This window comes from Puntigrus tetrazona, chromosome 8 (genome assembly GCF_018831695.1).
Source record: "Puntigrus tetrazona isolate hp1 chromosome 8, ASM1883169v1, whole genome shotgun sequence".
Taxonomy (NCBI): domain Eukaryota; kingdom Metazoa; phylum Chordata; class Actinopteri; order Cypriniformes; family Cyprinidae; genus Puntigrus; species Puntigrus tetrazona.
In genome coordinates this window covers 18,403,213-18,418,730 of record NC_056706.1, presented here as the reverse complement: position 1 = coordinate 18,418,730, position 15,518 = coordinate 18,403,213, and the positions used below count along the sequence as shown (strand labels likewise).

Genomic DNA, 15,518 nt, shown 5'->3' with positions numbered 1-15,518 from the left:
TGTTTTGTGTACAACGGATTAGGCTACTGCATTTAAAACTTGTTCTTTATTACATTTTTATTACCATTAGATGCCACTGTTATTGACAAATTATTGAACAATTTAAATAATAATAATACTTAACCCCCTGCAGTACGATTATGGACCTCCTGACTAACTTTTTTTTTATTCTGAAATTTGACACAAAAATAACGATTAAGAGAGACATCAAGCAAACGGTTATGACTCACTGCCTACACCATGAGGCAAAGAGAGATTAATTAGTGTAAGCATCAATTTACTTCAAAATCACAGTTCAGCCTTTGATGGTCTGACATCAGAGGAAAGCAGAAATAAAAGACAGAGAAGCAGCCTCTGACCGCAGGCCTTCGCTCTCAGTGACGTAAACACATAAATCATTATGTAAGGCCGAAATTACTGGTTCCTCCTGTTGAAGATTGCTATTAGCATTGCTAAATGTAGAACAGTCAGGCTCTACTTGTATGGCTTGGCGTTGGGCAACAAGCATGTAAACATTGAAGCTTTTTTTCCGGTGATGTTTGAACGGCGTACTTCAATCACATCGACTGATTCTCTTCCTAAAAAGTTAAGTGAAAAAGTGTTTTTTTAGCTGATATATGGTCAAAAAAAAGTAAAAAACACTGTCACTGAGGCCGAACCTTATGATAAAAAAGCTAAATGTAAATCCTTCTACTTTATTTACCCCTAAAAGTTTAGTTTAGTAACTCAATGGTACATGCTAGTAATTTAAAATTGCAAATTAGTATCTAAAGTGTACATATTATTATAAATGTTTTAAAAATACCACCCCAGTGACCATTTAGTTTATCTGAGTTTAGAATATAATTCATAATTGCATTGCACCCTTGGATAAAATAAAATTTAACGTCACTTAACATCACATTCAAACATGCAATATAATCTTAACATATTCACAAGATGTGAGCAACATTTTCAACACTTTCATTGTCTTATAGAGATCATCTGTTATGAACAGCCCATTTTCTTGTACAGTGCATGCAGAAGTTATGTCCAGATGTTTGCATACCAGATAATTTGACTTTTTTTGGAAAAGAAAGTGCATAGTGTCAAACAAAATAAACAATACAACGTTGGTATTTTAGTCCATTTGACCCTTGTATGAGTATTTGCTTATAAGAAGCAGCAGGTGGCAGCATGCTATTGCTGTCCTAATGTTCTGCTGCGAAACAGGATGCAAGACTTTAATCTTAAAAATATGTATTTTTTAGACACCGATTTTTTTAAATCAAAATCCAGGGATCAAGTTGTAACTATTGTAATTTATAAACTAGTTCACAACACTTCCTCAAACCTTTATCAAGATCCATCCTGTTCCATGAGACCTTGAATAAATCCCTCGTAAGGTCTTGAGAATCCCTGAAATGTCACGCCTGTCTCATGGGACAAGATGCAGATGTACATTTTATTTAATTTCTTTTGAATAAACGGCTCTTTCTTATAATTTCTCGTTTTATTGTATTATTTTTAATATTTCATTGTATCAATAGCTCGTTTATCTTTAGCCTTGTTATACCTTATGAAAGGCTGGACCAGGATGGATAGTTGAATCCATTGCCATAAGGGTCTTCATACCTTCTATTTTCACAATTGACCGTGATGTTTGAGTACAGGCTTCATTTAAATCCGAAGAAAATGACTACAGACCTCTACAAACGACAATTCAAGTCATTTAATAGTACAGCAAGTTTATTTACAACAGTCAATCACGCGTACAAAGTATATTAAAGTTCTGCATTAAATAATTTAACAGTTCTGATTACCACTGAATATAAACAATTTAAAACTCAATAAATAAAACAAGCAATAAACAGTGCACAATTACCTTGCTGACCCTGACCAGTTCATATATTTACAAACGCATCTAGTCCCTCCGCGCCTCTCCAAACCATGCCATGAAGGTGCAAGTATATGTAACATTACCTGAATGTGCTCATTGCAATAGCTAACAATAAAAGGTGTATGTCGCGTCTAAAAGCGTATTTAACTGCAAGCGTTTGCCTTTATGGCACAAAATAACACACATGCTAAACATTCCAGCGGGCTGTGGTTAATAGATGTTGCCAAACAACCCCATAGCCTCCTGTTGAAAAGGAGCAAAGCACTTTCGTCACATGGAGAGGCCGCTCTAGCATTGCGGGTCCGCCGTGACTCGTGAAATCCGCCCAACGAGAACGAATCGCGTTTTTCACGGCGACAGCATGCAGGCGGCCATCTTGCAGGCCACAGCGGAAATGAGCGCCGCGCCCCGGCCGCTCCCCTCTTCTGATTGGATGAAGGTAATCTCGCAGTGAGGCGCCATTTCCCACACAAGCTTGTGGAACCGCTCTTTGAAACTGAATGGGAGAGTTTGGAAAGTTCATATCACACCATTCTCCGTCCCGCCCCCCTCGTTTCTCTTTATTTGCCTTCCCATAATGCCCTGTACTCACTGAGGGTGTAGTTTGTAGACAGAGCCGTCGACTCCCACGGTGATCTTCAGGTCGTCCTGGCAACGGCGTTCTCTCATCAGGTTGATGACGCCCGCGAGGCCGGCCCCGCACACGTGAGCGGCGCGCGTGGACACGCTCTCGCAGACCAGACGCACAACGTCACAGTCCAGCTCCGACGGCAGGATTCCCAGGCAGCTTAGGATGTTGTAGATCTGCTTCCTGTCCCCCGTGTCACTGAAAATAGACAGATAAAAGGTGTAGCGCATGTTAACACGTGATTTCTAATTCTCTTAACATTTGGCATTTCACTTGTGAAAATGAAATCCTACAGAAGTAATATCATTTAAATTAGCCACCTTGTAAAACATTTACGAATTGTTGTGTCACAGCATCATATATAATCTTTAATTATAGTATATAAAGCACACTACATTGGTGTGTGCATTCAAGTGCACGTCTATTTCACAGTATTTAAAAAGCTTCTGATCCTAAAACATTGTTTTCTGGAAACGGTGATCAAAATTAAGTGAGTTTATGCTTAAAACTAGAAAACCACTGGCATAAATGTTCGTGTTTACAGTATAAACACTTATTTTTGATATTCGGAAGGCGAAACTTGGTATCTTGTGTTACTTCGCTCCTTTTAAAATCATCAGTCGTACCTCTCGATCTGGGAGACGAAGCGAGTTTCAAAAGCTCCACGTGTTTTCAGGAGGTCTGAGGCTTCTCCATTGAACAGCAGGTTTTCATTCACTAGTTTTACCAGCACAAGACGCACAAGCTCGCCCATATACTTCCCACCAATCAGCTTCTCGTACCTAGAATCACCCAAACAGAATACGTAGCTATTAGACCTTTCGAAGTGAAAAGCGCGGTCACAAACTCATCAGTTTCAGCAGCAAAAGGAAAGATTTTAATGCTAGTAAAAGCCTGAGGATAATCATGAAATACAAATGGCCTAAAGTGACGTGGACAGAGGAGCGGCCCATTGTAAATACCCATTAAGCGAGCAGCTTCACTAATGATCTCTTTCCCTGGCCATTAATCCAGTCGTGTGTATTCCAGCACTGACGTGGCTACCGTCAGTGTCTCCACATGCACAGAAAAACAACCCTCGTCACCTGGAGACCACTTAAGAGCTCCAGGTTGCCGTCTAACTAAGCTGTTAAACTAGAAGCAAGTATGTAAGGACATCTGCGCTTCAGATTACACTGCTGCTCCTACAGTGGCTAATTTAGTTACAGATATGATCTTCGAAGAAATTGAGCATGCACCTTCACATTTTAACAAATAGTTGTTTGATAGGATATATGTGACATCATAATATAGACTGATGACTCATACTTCTTTCCTTTTCCTGTAGTTTTTTTGATGAAAACTGCATTAAAAATATCCTAAAATATCAAAGAAAGATGCATAGCACCATTTTGTTGATGACTTTAATTTGATATAAAATGCAGTTCAAAAGTGTACTTAAGGGTGTTAAGTCATGAAAGAAACACTTAAGTGGCCTAAATTACATTAAAATGTTATCTGAAAGTATAAATAATTTCTTTTTCTAATTTAATTCTGATTTTTCTGAGGTTTTTTTAGTACGCACATTCAGTGCAAATACTACAAAATATATGCGTGAAAATACTTCTTTCATAGATAATGATACTAAAATAATGTGCATGTTATTGTTTTATATTATATTTTTACATCAAAATATCAAACAAAAGATGCATAACATATTTTTTGTGAACATTTTGTGAATAAATGTTCTCATTTGCTGTGCTGCATGCCAAATATTGAGACATTAAGCAGTGTCAGAAAAGTATGTGAAAAGTCAGAAAACACACATTGTGAATATTGATATTTTTGTGTAAGATTATTTAGTAAATCAGGTTCTGAAGTGAATTGTGTACTTCACTGTAAGCAATAAGTCATTTCTAAATATGATTTTTTAAATTATTTATTTTAATTACCTCATAACCTTTCTTTGTTTTTCTTGCAGCTTTTATTTCCAAATTTAAGTATGCATTTGACCCTGGGGTCGTCAAAAAAGAGGTCTCAGACTTCTGTACCATCTTTTTTTTTTTTTTTTTTTTTTTTTTTTAAAGCTCACTTACAGCTGATGTCCAGGGTTTAGTGAAGTCTCGTCAATAACACGGTCGTACTCCAGCCGGAAGTCCTCCAGTTCGCCATTGTCCCCAAACGCTCCCCACTCTGTGTTCACACACATCCTCCCCTCCTCTCCCTCCACCAGCTCCACCTTACGCATCTCCTCCATATAACACGCATTACAGCCGGTCCCTGAGAATCCATGAAAAAAATGAAAGAGAAAAAGAGAGAGAGACAACAAAAACATTAAACTAAAAGCTTCGGGCCTATTGCTTTATTGCCATGCTGTTTTTTCCTGAATGGTGGTTAAAATATTCCATCTTCCTGTTGTAAAGTTTATGTCCGAGCTCTAATTATATTTGCATGGTCCGTAGTGTGTGCGGTCTTCTCTTACCTACTATCATACCGACTTCACAGCTGCGATCTTCATAGTAGCAGGAGATCATGGTGGCTACTGTGTCGTTCACCATGGCAACCACGTCCATTTCAAAGTCCTGAACAAAGAATTATTCATTCGCTTTTATGGGAGAGTGGTTTAAACCTTTTATCATAAGCTTTTAAAATGTGCTACGAGTGTGAAAGCAGCATTCTGTTCTCCTTTCCATTACCAGTAAGGCAAGATCCAAGAACAGAATTTCTGCTGGAAATTTTTAGCACGACAAGTAAGGCCTTCATACTAACCCCTCTTCTTTTAATGGCATCTCTCAGTAGGCCGACAACATTATTGCCCTCAGCGCCAGAGGCCTTGAAGCCTTTAGTCCAGTTGAGCAGAATGCCCTGTTAAAATGAAACACAAAATAGTACGTCTGTTAACCTAAAACATTCACAAGTTCACTTTAAAATGCATGTTAAGTTAACTTTGTAATGAAATTAGGGATAGTTCACGCAAGTCAATGGGGAGCGGCAAGGAAGGTGAACTATCCCTTTAAGAGGCTCCTGTTTATATGCATCTAGACTCTGACCTTGTCCAAATCCTCATGACGGACTGGAAAAGAGAAGGTGAATCCCAGCGGAAGCTTCTTATGCTTCAGATTATGCTTGTCCAGGAAGTCGGATATGCACCCGGCAATGTAGTCAAACAACTATTTGTAAAGAAAAGGGGGTACAGTGAGACCAAACTGTCAGAATATGTGTATGTACAGAGCGTTTGACCTTTTGATATCTCACCATTTCAGCCGTGCCGGTCATGGCGTCTTCAGGGATGGAGTACATGTGATGCTTTGTCTCCACCTTCCAGCCTCGCTCTTCATCTTCACCCACTTTCACCAGCATCACTCGAAAGTTTGTGCCTCCAAGATCCAGCGCCAGGAAATCACCAACCTCTGAGATGAGTCACACGAATAAGCATCAGCAACACTGTGAGTCACAGGATTCAATACCTGATTCCAGGAAGGAAAGCCCACTGGGGCTTTTTGTCAATGTACTCATCTGATATTTACTTTTACCTAATGAGAAGCTAATATTGATTCAATTCATAGCACGCTGCAGTGTATTTACTTTATGTCACTTAGGATGCGTTATACCTGACCTGTACGGCTTTCTGTACAAAAGAAGATAATTTAAAAAATGCCTTTTTTGTCCTTACAATGAAAGTCAATGGGGTTGTTTTAAACTCTCTTTCACTTAAGGGACAAAATTGTTGAAACAGTATTCAAAAAATGTATGTTCCACAGTTATACAGTTTTGGAACAACATTAGGGTAAGACATTTATGACAGAAAAAACAGATGGCAAGCTATTACTTTACCATTATATATGCTTCATTTTTAATGAGTAATATGCATTGCTAAGGACTTCATTTAAACAGATATAAAGGCTGATTTTTTTTTTGCATCCTCAGATTCGAGATTTTCAATTAGTTGTATTTTTGCCAAATATTGCTATCCTAACAATGCATCAATGTAAGGCTTATTTATTCAGTATCAATTAAAAAACAGTGAAGGATATAAGTTACACTCGACCAATAGATATGAAACACAGTGCTTTCATTTGATCTGATTACCCTCAAAATGTGGATGAGATCAGAACTCTTACCGGAGCCTTCAGGTGTGGAGCGGACATAAGTGGGAAGCATTTTGACGCTGGCTTCGTCATGTGTCTCCACTCGCAGTCCCCTCTCCATCTCTCTCCTTATTCTCCTCATCACTTCCTCTAGATCTTCTTTACTCAGCAGAAATTCAGACAGAATTTGGTCCACCTGTAGAATATGTCAGAAAGAGAGAGGTTCAAATAAGTGGAGAGTTTTAAACGGTCTTAATTTGATATTAGCATGATCTCAAATGCGTTTTCAAAACACTCATATTAGTGGCAATGAATCAATGTAAAGAGCATGTATTATGGGTCTATGTCCGTCTAGTTAGTTTCTAGTCTCTTACCATGAGAATTCTCTCCAGCACTGACTCAAAGTCACTCAGCATCCTCTGCCTACGAGCTGAAGTGAGGCACGGCATCTTCGCAAGTCTTTTCAAACAAGTGTGTGATGAGCGTTGATTTGCTAAAGTTCGAACGTGTGTGAGGTGCATTGAGATGCTCAGCTGTTTTTATGCTCCAGTGAAGGAGGTGGGGGGGTGTGGTCAGAAAGATCGTTGCCCTTTGTGTACACACACACACACACACGGTACGCACACATCTTGATCAAACACACACACACACATGCACATTTAATCTCACCCATCACCTTGGAAACCTAGCTGTCAAGGCCATTCGGCGTGATCACGCGCTTCACAGCGAACATGACCTGACTTTTGCCCCCAATGGGAAATTCTAAATGAGACCGACACAATGTAATCTCCATGATATAAACAAATATATGCAATGCACATATTATATTATAGTACTATTAGGTTATCTTTTTTTTTTTTTAGTTGCTATTAAGTATTTGTTCAAACACAATCATCATTCTGATGCAGTGCAATGCAATACAATGAATAATAAGAATTTTAACCACGATATACCAGGATGCACTGTTAGCACGTGAGTTTCCTCAGATGTTTAATCTTACAAAAATGTTTAGTGATATTGTATTATACAATATAATACTGTATTGTATAGATTTTTTATGTAATTAGAGAATTTTTTTAAAAAAATTGGGAATTAGGTTACATTTAAAAATAGATACTGAACTTAAAACCTTTGCTAAATTTAGATGACTTGGTTTGCACAGGGCAAACAATTTTTCCAGAAATAGGTCTGCAGGAATGTGATGTGAGGGGAAAGTCCAAACATCGAACGTTTATTGCATTCTGAAGTTACCTAAGTGGTCAGACAGTGTAAACAAAAAAAAGGGTCCGTTAAAAGGCAGATATGTGATTGCACAAAGGTTCTAAATTGCTTCAGAAGCATAAAAATAGAAAAAAAAGAATTTGACATTTCTCACTGGTGGCAAGTTTATCCTGAACTTGATGGACGTTTTTGTATACCGCATGGTTCAGATTTCTGGTTGCTCTTTAATTTAGGGACCAATTCTGACTGTTAACTAGTTGCTTAGTAGAATGCATATTACTAGCACCTGTTTTATTTCCCTTATTCCAACCCCATAACTAAACGTAATAGCTACATTTCAAACTATGAATAAACAGCAAATTAGAAAAAAATTAGAACTTTAGAAGGCCTTCCTAAAAGTCGCTTGCCGCTTGTACAGTAGATTTATAGAATGGCAAACACAGACCGGCCACAATCATAATTAAAACAAAAATGTGACAGTCTACACAGCATTTGACCACTAGATTTGCAGAAATCATTTTACTTACTCAAGTAGTGTTTTCTCAACAGTGTCTTTTGAATTCATAGCTGCATTTCAAAGAAGAATCGTGAGCTAAGTTGATCGTAGATTGGTTGCATTGGTCTACAATCTACTTAGACTAGAAAATATGCAGCCCGTGTCCTTTGGGCTGGGATTCCCAAACTTTGTTGTCAGCCAAAATTATCTGACCTAATATTTTAATTGAAATAGACAAGATTATCCTACTGAAATCACCTTCGTTCAAAAGTAATCAGATTTTGTAATATTACAAATTACTCACCTAACCACAATTTTGATGCACTCATTAACAAACTATATTAAACAAACCCATTTTTTATAATAAACACTTGTGTGCTACATATTTAAACTATGCCTTTTTATGTGCATCGCGACCTTAAAAAGTCATGTGTGCTCTGGAGGGTCAGACACCCGTTGAACTTGAGTTACGGTCACAATATACTAACATTGCAAAAGGTGCTTATCAGGGCAAACAGAACGCTATTTTTGGAGACATTTATCATTTATCCCTGCTTTAAATAGTTCAACTAAAGAACCGCTGCACTGCAGAACTTCCCTACACCAGAATCTTCATCATACAAATCACATGAATTTGCATCATGACTTAAAATATATATAAAATTAAAAACACTGACTGATCAGAATGCAAATGATTCGATTACACTGCAGCCTGCTGCGTTATTCTTAGAAGACCCGTCCTCAGTTTGACTCATAATCAAGACAGACAGCTATCAGTATCATTATATTTTTACAGCTGTGGCTTCTGGTGTGATTGCTTTAGCTAGAGTTCATCGCTTATTATCAGCTATTATAATCATAAGAACTCTTTATTGGTGCACATTCAATGCACTGTTATATCGTAAAAATACAGCCCAATGGATCTGGCGGGCCAACGCATGATTAGAGATGCAGCCAGAGTGACACAAATCACACACATGGAGTTCATCCAAGGACGTGAGCCATATAAGACTGTCATAAGAGCAAACTCGCAACAAAGACATCTACTGTGGCGTGAGGGGGAGGACCGAGGCAAGCTCAAGAGATATTTGCAGGACGGTTCAGCATGCTTTGATAAGTGCTACATTCCTGGCAATGTCTTGGACCGAAACCAGGTGCAATTAAGTATAGATGATAAAAGGATATCTGATTGAAAAATGTGGGCTACGTAGTGTATAAAACTTCTGCAAAACTCATTTAGACAACGCATGCTTACCATACAAAAAAAAAGAGAATAAAATATATTTTACCTTATCCGTGGTATGAAGGTCCATGGTGTGTCCTCTTCATGGGTGCATCATTTGAAAGAAAAATCTGCGGTGCAGGTTTTCTTCAGGTCTTTCTGAACAACGGCTTGACGCAGTTGGCTCAAATGAAATGTAAGAATGTACATAAAGCGTCGCTTGACTTATCCGACTTTCTTCATGGTCATTTGCGGATATTCCAATAGTCAGTCACAACGGACGGTCTTTTGTGTGGTCCATTTTCAGTCATCCGTGACTGAAGAGATGAATATTTTTGTAGCCTAAATCTGTTTGCATTCCAGAAAGTCACCACAGTCCCGGCGTGAGAGATGTTCCAGCAAAGGACGCTCGACCGGCTTACCTTGCGCCACTACAGCTGTCTGAGCCGATGATGACTATACTTTTAACTTTAAAAAAAAACAAGATTTCGTCACCCTCTTAAACATTAATAATCTGCAGAGGAAAAAGGGTTTCATTCATAATTTTCTCCCTTCCTGACTCCCCGTAACTAAGGCAACAGAAGGACCGTTTCCTCCTCTTATTTTTGTAGAAAAATACCCACACCTGTCTCCTTCTACGCCAGTTCAGACCGCAGGCTGCTTCTTGTTGCCGTGGCAAACTCGTCACCTTGGATATCTGTGAGGACCACGCACTACTGATATGGAAAATACTTTGCTTGCTCTTGGTTAAGTGCCCAAAGGGAAATTGTTAAATGAGGCAAAATTACTTAGGAAAACATTGGAGGAGTATGAGTCTTGTTTGGTGAAAATGAGTGACAGTCAATGCGTTCGTTTAACTCTAATCTTCATATACAGTATAGAGGACATAGTTCGTATTGTAATATGGAATTGCAGAGAAATTCTTGTGGTGCAATACTATATCGTCCAATGATAATAAACAAAAGATGAGATGTCATATTTGACGCTTAGCTTAAAAATGCTCATGTGACCATACAAAGCCTCCCTTAGATTGCCTTTTATAGCCAAGAACAAAAGATTCATAGTTCACTGCTGCAACCTCTTATCAAATCAGCTTTTAAAGATAACACTAACATTTATGTGCCATAGCATTTATATAAAGCTAAATTAAGATAATTACAACTAAACAGTAAATTACAATGACAACTCTGACTGTAATCAATTATTATAAAACTAATGTGAACATCTTGTGTTTTAGTATACTGCAAGGTTTTTTTATGTTATGTTAATGGTTGATACTAAATCCTTTACACGGATAGCAAGTAAAACACCAGCAAATTAATGCTTATGCGTGATTGCTTGCAGCACTGACTTAATATTGGATCAATATCACTTTTGCATCCCGATGATTGAAATTTCAACGACAAAATCTGACTATATCTGAATCAACATTATAGAATGATGTTGTTTCGTCATCGCTTTTTTTTGTCCTTATTTAATGAGGAAACAATGAAATTTAAACAAAAACAATGGTAGTGTCATTGAATCAGTCGTACACTGGTGTTGATTTTACAACGCTGTGGTTGAATCAGTATTGAAATTTTAACAACAGCAAAAATCAATGCTAATGTCACTGAATCAGTATACTGCTGTTGAGTCAGCGGCGAAATAACATAAATAAGCAATAACGCTGTTGAAGCAATGTTAAACTGTGATATTCAATATGTCATATTGAAAAGATTGACATAAAATAAATGCTGAATCAACCTCAATGCCGATTCTAAATGTCTAAAACTAAAAGTGTTAGTTAACACAGCAACAACAATTCAAATACATTCCAGTGCTACTTTTCATGTTTTCAGTGCATTTTTTCATATTAAAGCACAGTTTGACACCATTATTGTTTAAAGGAACTTTCTTAGAAAAGTAAAAGTGAGACAAAACACGATTTGTTTCAAGAGCCTGAGATCACGCAACGTGGTTCGGTGTTTCAAGCTGTAAAAAAATCTAACCTACAACACACTTCTGCATCTTTACCTTTCGGTTCTCTGAAATGAGAAAAGGAAATAACGATTGCTAAAAGAAAATCGGTTCTTCGGGATAGAATCTTTCAGGCAGGTGTTTTGAGGCATGAACCTCAGCTCTCTTGTGTTCAGCTCATTTCAGCTCATCGTTTTCCAGTGACCTTGCAGAGAAACAGAGCTTAGCTTTTTCAGTCACAATTTTAAACTGCATGTTCAACGTATGTAATCTTTTAAATTGTCACAAAATAGCCATGTCTCTGTCACTCTGTCGTAAACACAAGATTTCGTTGTTTTTTTGTTTTTTTTTCCATTCTGTTTCTGCAGTTACAGACTAAACTGAAGATCAGTTTCATGATATGTAATACTCATTCAGGAGAATGAATGATTATCTGATAAAGCAGTAATCAGGGAACAAGAGATAAGGCACGGTTTAGCATCACGTCCCAGGTCAGATGATACGCTGCCAACTACAAATCAGTGTATAATCAGACAAGTGCCATGCATCCAGCGCTCACTTATGCGTTTGATAAGTTGTTGGACCTTTGTTAATCAAGACATGCCTACTTCTGGAAGGTTTATTCAAACACTTTAAACCTTTTAACCTTTAAAACCAATGCAAACAAACTGCAAAACACAAAAAGATAAGTAAAAGTGAAGAACAGAGAAATAATAAGATGAAGTCATATGAATACTGTATGTTGGGCAGTTTTCTCTCTAGATAAAGCTTTTGAAAGTGTTCAGCTGTTTGAGCAACATCTGCATGGATAAATGCTCGAGTGATCTAGTGAAAATTTGGCAAAAATGTTCCCACCTTCAGGCCATCCTAGATATAGATTGCTTCTTCATCTGAAAAAAATTGGAGAAATGTAGTATTACATCACTTTGCTCACCAATGGATCCCCTGAAGTGAATGTGTGCCGTCAGAAAGAGAGTCCAAGCAGATGATAAATCCTTAAGGTTTAAATTTTAACATTGCTTGTAGCAAAAATGCCAGTCCTTAATAGCTTTTTTTTCTTTTTATTTTACTGTCATGTGTCTTATGTATTTAAAGGCAAAACCTAAGACACTTCTATATATAGTGCACAAATGAGTCTAAATGATTCAAACTGAATATTGTTGCTAACCCATTTGACCCATTCATAAAATGAACTGACCGAAAAGAGCGATTCATTTTTAAATTAGGTTTAGTCCTTGGAAGTGACTCCACATGCACAACATGCACAGTCTATTTTCTTCACATTATCCAATTCAAACTCAAAATATAACAGTCACAAGGACTGTGCGTGTAACTCAAGGACACTATGCTGATACGCGAGCTCTGTAATTCTCTAGGTGCCCTAATTTTCACATCAAACATTTGTACTTCTACCCGGACTCACGTGCCTCAGGCCTCATTCTCTTTTTCACTTTCATTGGATCCATTCATTATTTTCATCTCTTAAAAAAAAGTCCCCCATTTACTCTCCCCTTCCTATCCAGTCGCTTTATCTCATTTTCCACCCCACTGGAATCTGAGCACTTGGGCGGTTATCAGGGCTCCTGTATTTAGGAGGCTCTGGGTGTCCATGTAGGGGACTAGCAGAAGCACTGCAGACCTTTATAGAGGAACAAGTGATAAGAGTCCTCATACTTAAAGACTGCATTAGCAACACCACTGACCCAGGAGCACAAACACAGAGCAAAGAAGACGGTCAACATGGTGAGTGGATACAGACGCTTTTTATAATGACAATTATGTGAAATGAAATATAATGGATTCATGATAGTGCAACTAGAAGCACTATACACTTCCAAGTAATTCTTCATGGATAATATAGGCAAAAATATAATAAGTAGTGCTGTCAGGCGATTAATTGTAATTAATCGCATCCAAAATAAAAATGTTTGCTTAAATAATATGTGAGTGTGTCCTGTGTAAATGTATTATGTATATATAAATACAAACATGTGCATGTATATATTTAAGTAAAATATGCTGTGTATATATTAAATATTTTATATAATATAAATATAAAAGAAATATGCGTTTTGGATGTAATTAATCATTATAAAAGCATAAATATTTATAATAAGCGTGCATACTTCTTAAAAAAAAAAAGTAATTTTAAAAAGCCTAAATCTGTATATTTATTGCTGTGGATTAAACAAACTCCTGTGTGCTTTTAATTATTATTTTTCTTTTATTTTTTTGTCTTTCTTACAGGCTAGTAAGAAAGCTGCAGCCAAGCGGGGCAAAACTGCTCAAAGGGGCTCCTCCAATGTCTTCTCCATGTTCGAGCAATCACAAATACAGGAGTTTAAAGAGGTCAGCCTTCATATTATCTGAAAACAAACACATTAAATATATGATATACTGTATAATCTACTTTATAGCTAATCTCATCTGCTTGATTGTTCATATCAAAATGGTAAACTAATTTAATCTGCTAAATGTGACTATAAAGCGTGAAGATCTTAAGGAATGATTTTCTGAAACGACGTGTATTGTGCAAAGCACTATACAAATGAATTGATTTGATTGAAAATCACATATAGACACCGGCAACAGATGATAGGCTGGATTGCTTAAATATAATGACTATCATGTAGCGTACTTACTTGTGCTTTTTACAGGCATTCGGCTGCATAGATCAGAACCGGGATGGAGTTATTAACAAAGCTGATCTAAAGGAAACTTATGCACAGCTAGGTATATAAAATGCATGGGAGAGTTTCAGGATACTTTCATTATACGTCTGAAACGCCATACAAGCAAAAAGCACTGAGTACTGTGTTTGTGCAGGAAAGCTGAATGTGAGTGATGAAGAGCTGGAGTCGATGCTATCCGAGGGAAAAGGGCCCATCAACTTCACTGTCTTCCTCACTCTCTTTGGAGAAAAGCTCAATGGTATGATAACTAAACTTTCAAGAGTTTAAGGCCTTGATGAATAAGAAACAATAGGGACTTGAATGTAGGATTTAGCATAACTGGTACAATATTATCTCCATACAGGCACAGACCCAGAAGAAAGCATACTCGCTGCTTTTAAACTGTTTGACCCAAATGCTACAGGAGTTGTCAATAAGGATGAGTAAGATAAAACAGATTAAAAAAAAATGTATTGTGTTTTTTTTAAGAACAGTTGATGGATTTGGTGTCATTTGGTTTCAGGTTCAGGAGGCTGCTAATGAACCAAGCTGATAAATTCACAGCAGAAGAGGTTGGTATTTGCTTTTATAAATACTAATTGCATTTAAAAAAATATTTAGCCACATAAAATGCTTTAAAAATCAATAGACGCAGATAATGTTCCCTATCTTTTACAAACAATGGGCTTTTGATAGCCTACATTATCAGGTGCCGTGATAAGAATGTGTGCTTTTTACAGAATCACTTGTTCAGATCTACTTTATTCTGTTTCAGGTTGACCAGGCTTTCGCAGTGGCTCCAATAGATGTGGCTGGGAATATTGACTATAAATCACTTTGCTACATTATCACGCATGGTGATGAAAAGGAGGAGTCTTGAATAAAGACAAATCTTTCATTTCGACGTCCTCAGTCTGCAGTTCTGTTCGTGTCGACCCTCAGCTTTCATTATTAAAACCTTTATTTTACTTTTCAATGCAAGATTTGGCGTTCTGGTGGCACTAGATATAAAAGGCAAGGAGTAATACAAATCTATCCCTTGCTGTCACGTCTAATCGCACCGTTAAGGCTTCACAGTATAAGTTTTTAACAGAACAAAATGCATGATATGAAAGCTAGATCATTGAACATACTTTTATGATCACTATGCATGCATACTATACTGAGCATAACGTATAACATTAGAGAAGAGCTAAGGGTGAGACGTTTGCTCGCTTGTAAATTTTGTCTGTAATTGCTGCCCCCCACAGACGGTTTGTTAAACTGCTATTAGTAAGCGGAACATTGTGAGGCCCTTGATTTCTTGGACTACAAGTGGGACCTCAATACAGCGGCTATTCACAGTTTAATTCTTTCAAGTGTAGATGAAACAAT

General features: G+C 37.4%; 2 protein-coding genes across 3 annotated transcripts; one reads left to right on the top strand and one right to left on the bottom strand.

Annotated features, from left to right (window-relative positions):
• Nucleotides 1-1,710: 1,710 nt before the first annotated feature.
• On the bottom strand, nucleotides 1,711-10,645 carry gck (glucokinase (hexokinase 4)). Of its 2 annotated transcripts, none has more exons than XM_043246239.1 (10): nucleotides 9,581-10,645; nucleotides 6,608-6,770; nucleotides 5,742-5,896; nucleotides 5,537-5,656; nucleotides 5,256-5,351; nucleotides 4,969-5,068; nucleotides 4,583-4,766; nucleotides 3,134-3,289; nucleotides 2,472-2,705; nucleotides 1,711-2,375 (listed from the first exon to the last, which is right to left on the bottom strand). In XM_043246239.1, the coding sequence occupies exons 1-10, from the start codon at nucleotides 9,602-9,604 to the stop codon at nucleotides 2,228-2,230; spliced, it is 1,380 nt and encodes a 459-aa protein (XP_043102174.1). In that variant the 5' UTR covers nucleotides 9,605-10,645; the 3' UTR covers nucleotides 1,711-2,227. The 2 variants fall into 2 exon arrangements, with proteins under 2 accessions (XP_043102174.1, XP_043102173.1); XM_043246238.1 differs by lacking the exon at nucleotides 9,581-10,645 and adding an exon at nucleotides 6,949-7,094.
• A 2,415-nt stretch (nucleotides 10,646-13,060) lies between these two features.
• myl7 (myosin, light chain 7, regulatory) lies at nucleotides 13,061-15,045 on the top strand. Its single transcript, XM_043246915.1, has 7 exons — nucleotides 13,061-13,215; nucleotides 13,720-13,821; nucleotides 14,130-14,205; nucleotides 14,299-14,403; nucleotides 14,509-14,587; nucleotides 14,668-14,716; nucleotides 14,920-15,045. The coding sequence occupies exons 1-7, from the start codon at nucleotides 13,213-13,215 to the stop codon at nucleotides 15,022-15,024; spliced, it is 519 nt and encodes a 172-aa protein (XP_043102850.1). The 5' UTR covers nucleotides 13,061-13,212; the 3' UTR covers nucleotides 15,025-15,045.
• The last annotated feature ends 473 nt before the right edge of the window (nucleotides 15,046-15,518 follow it).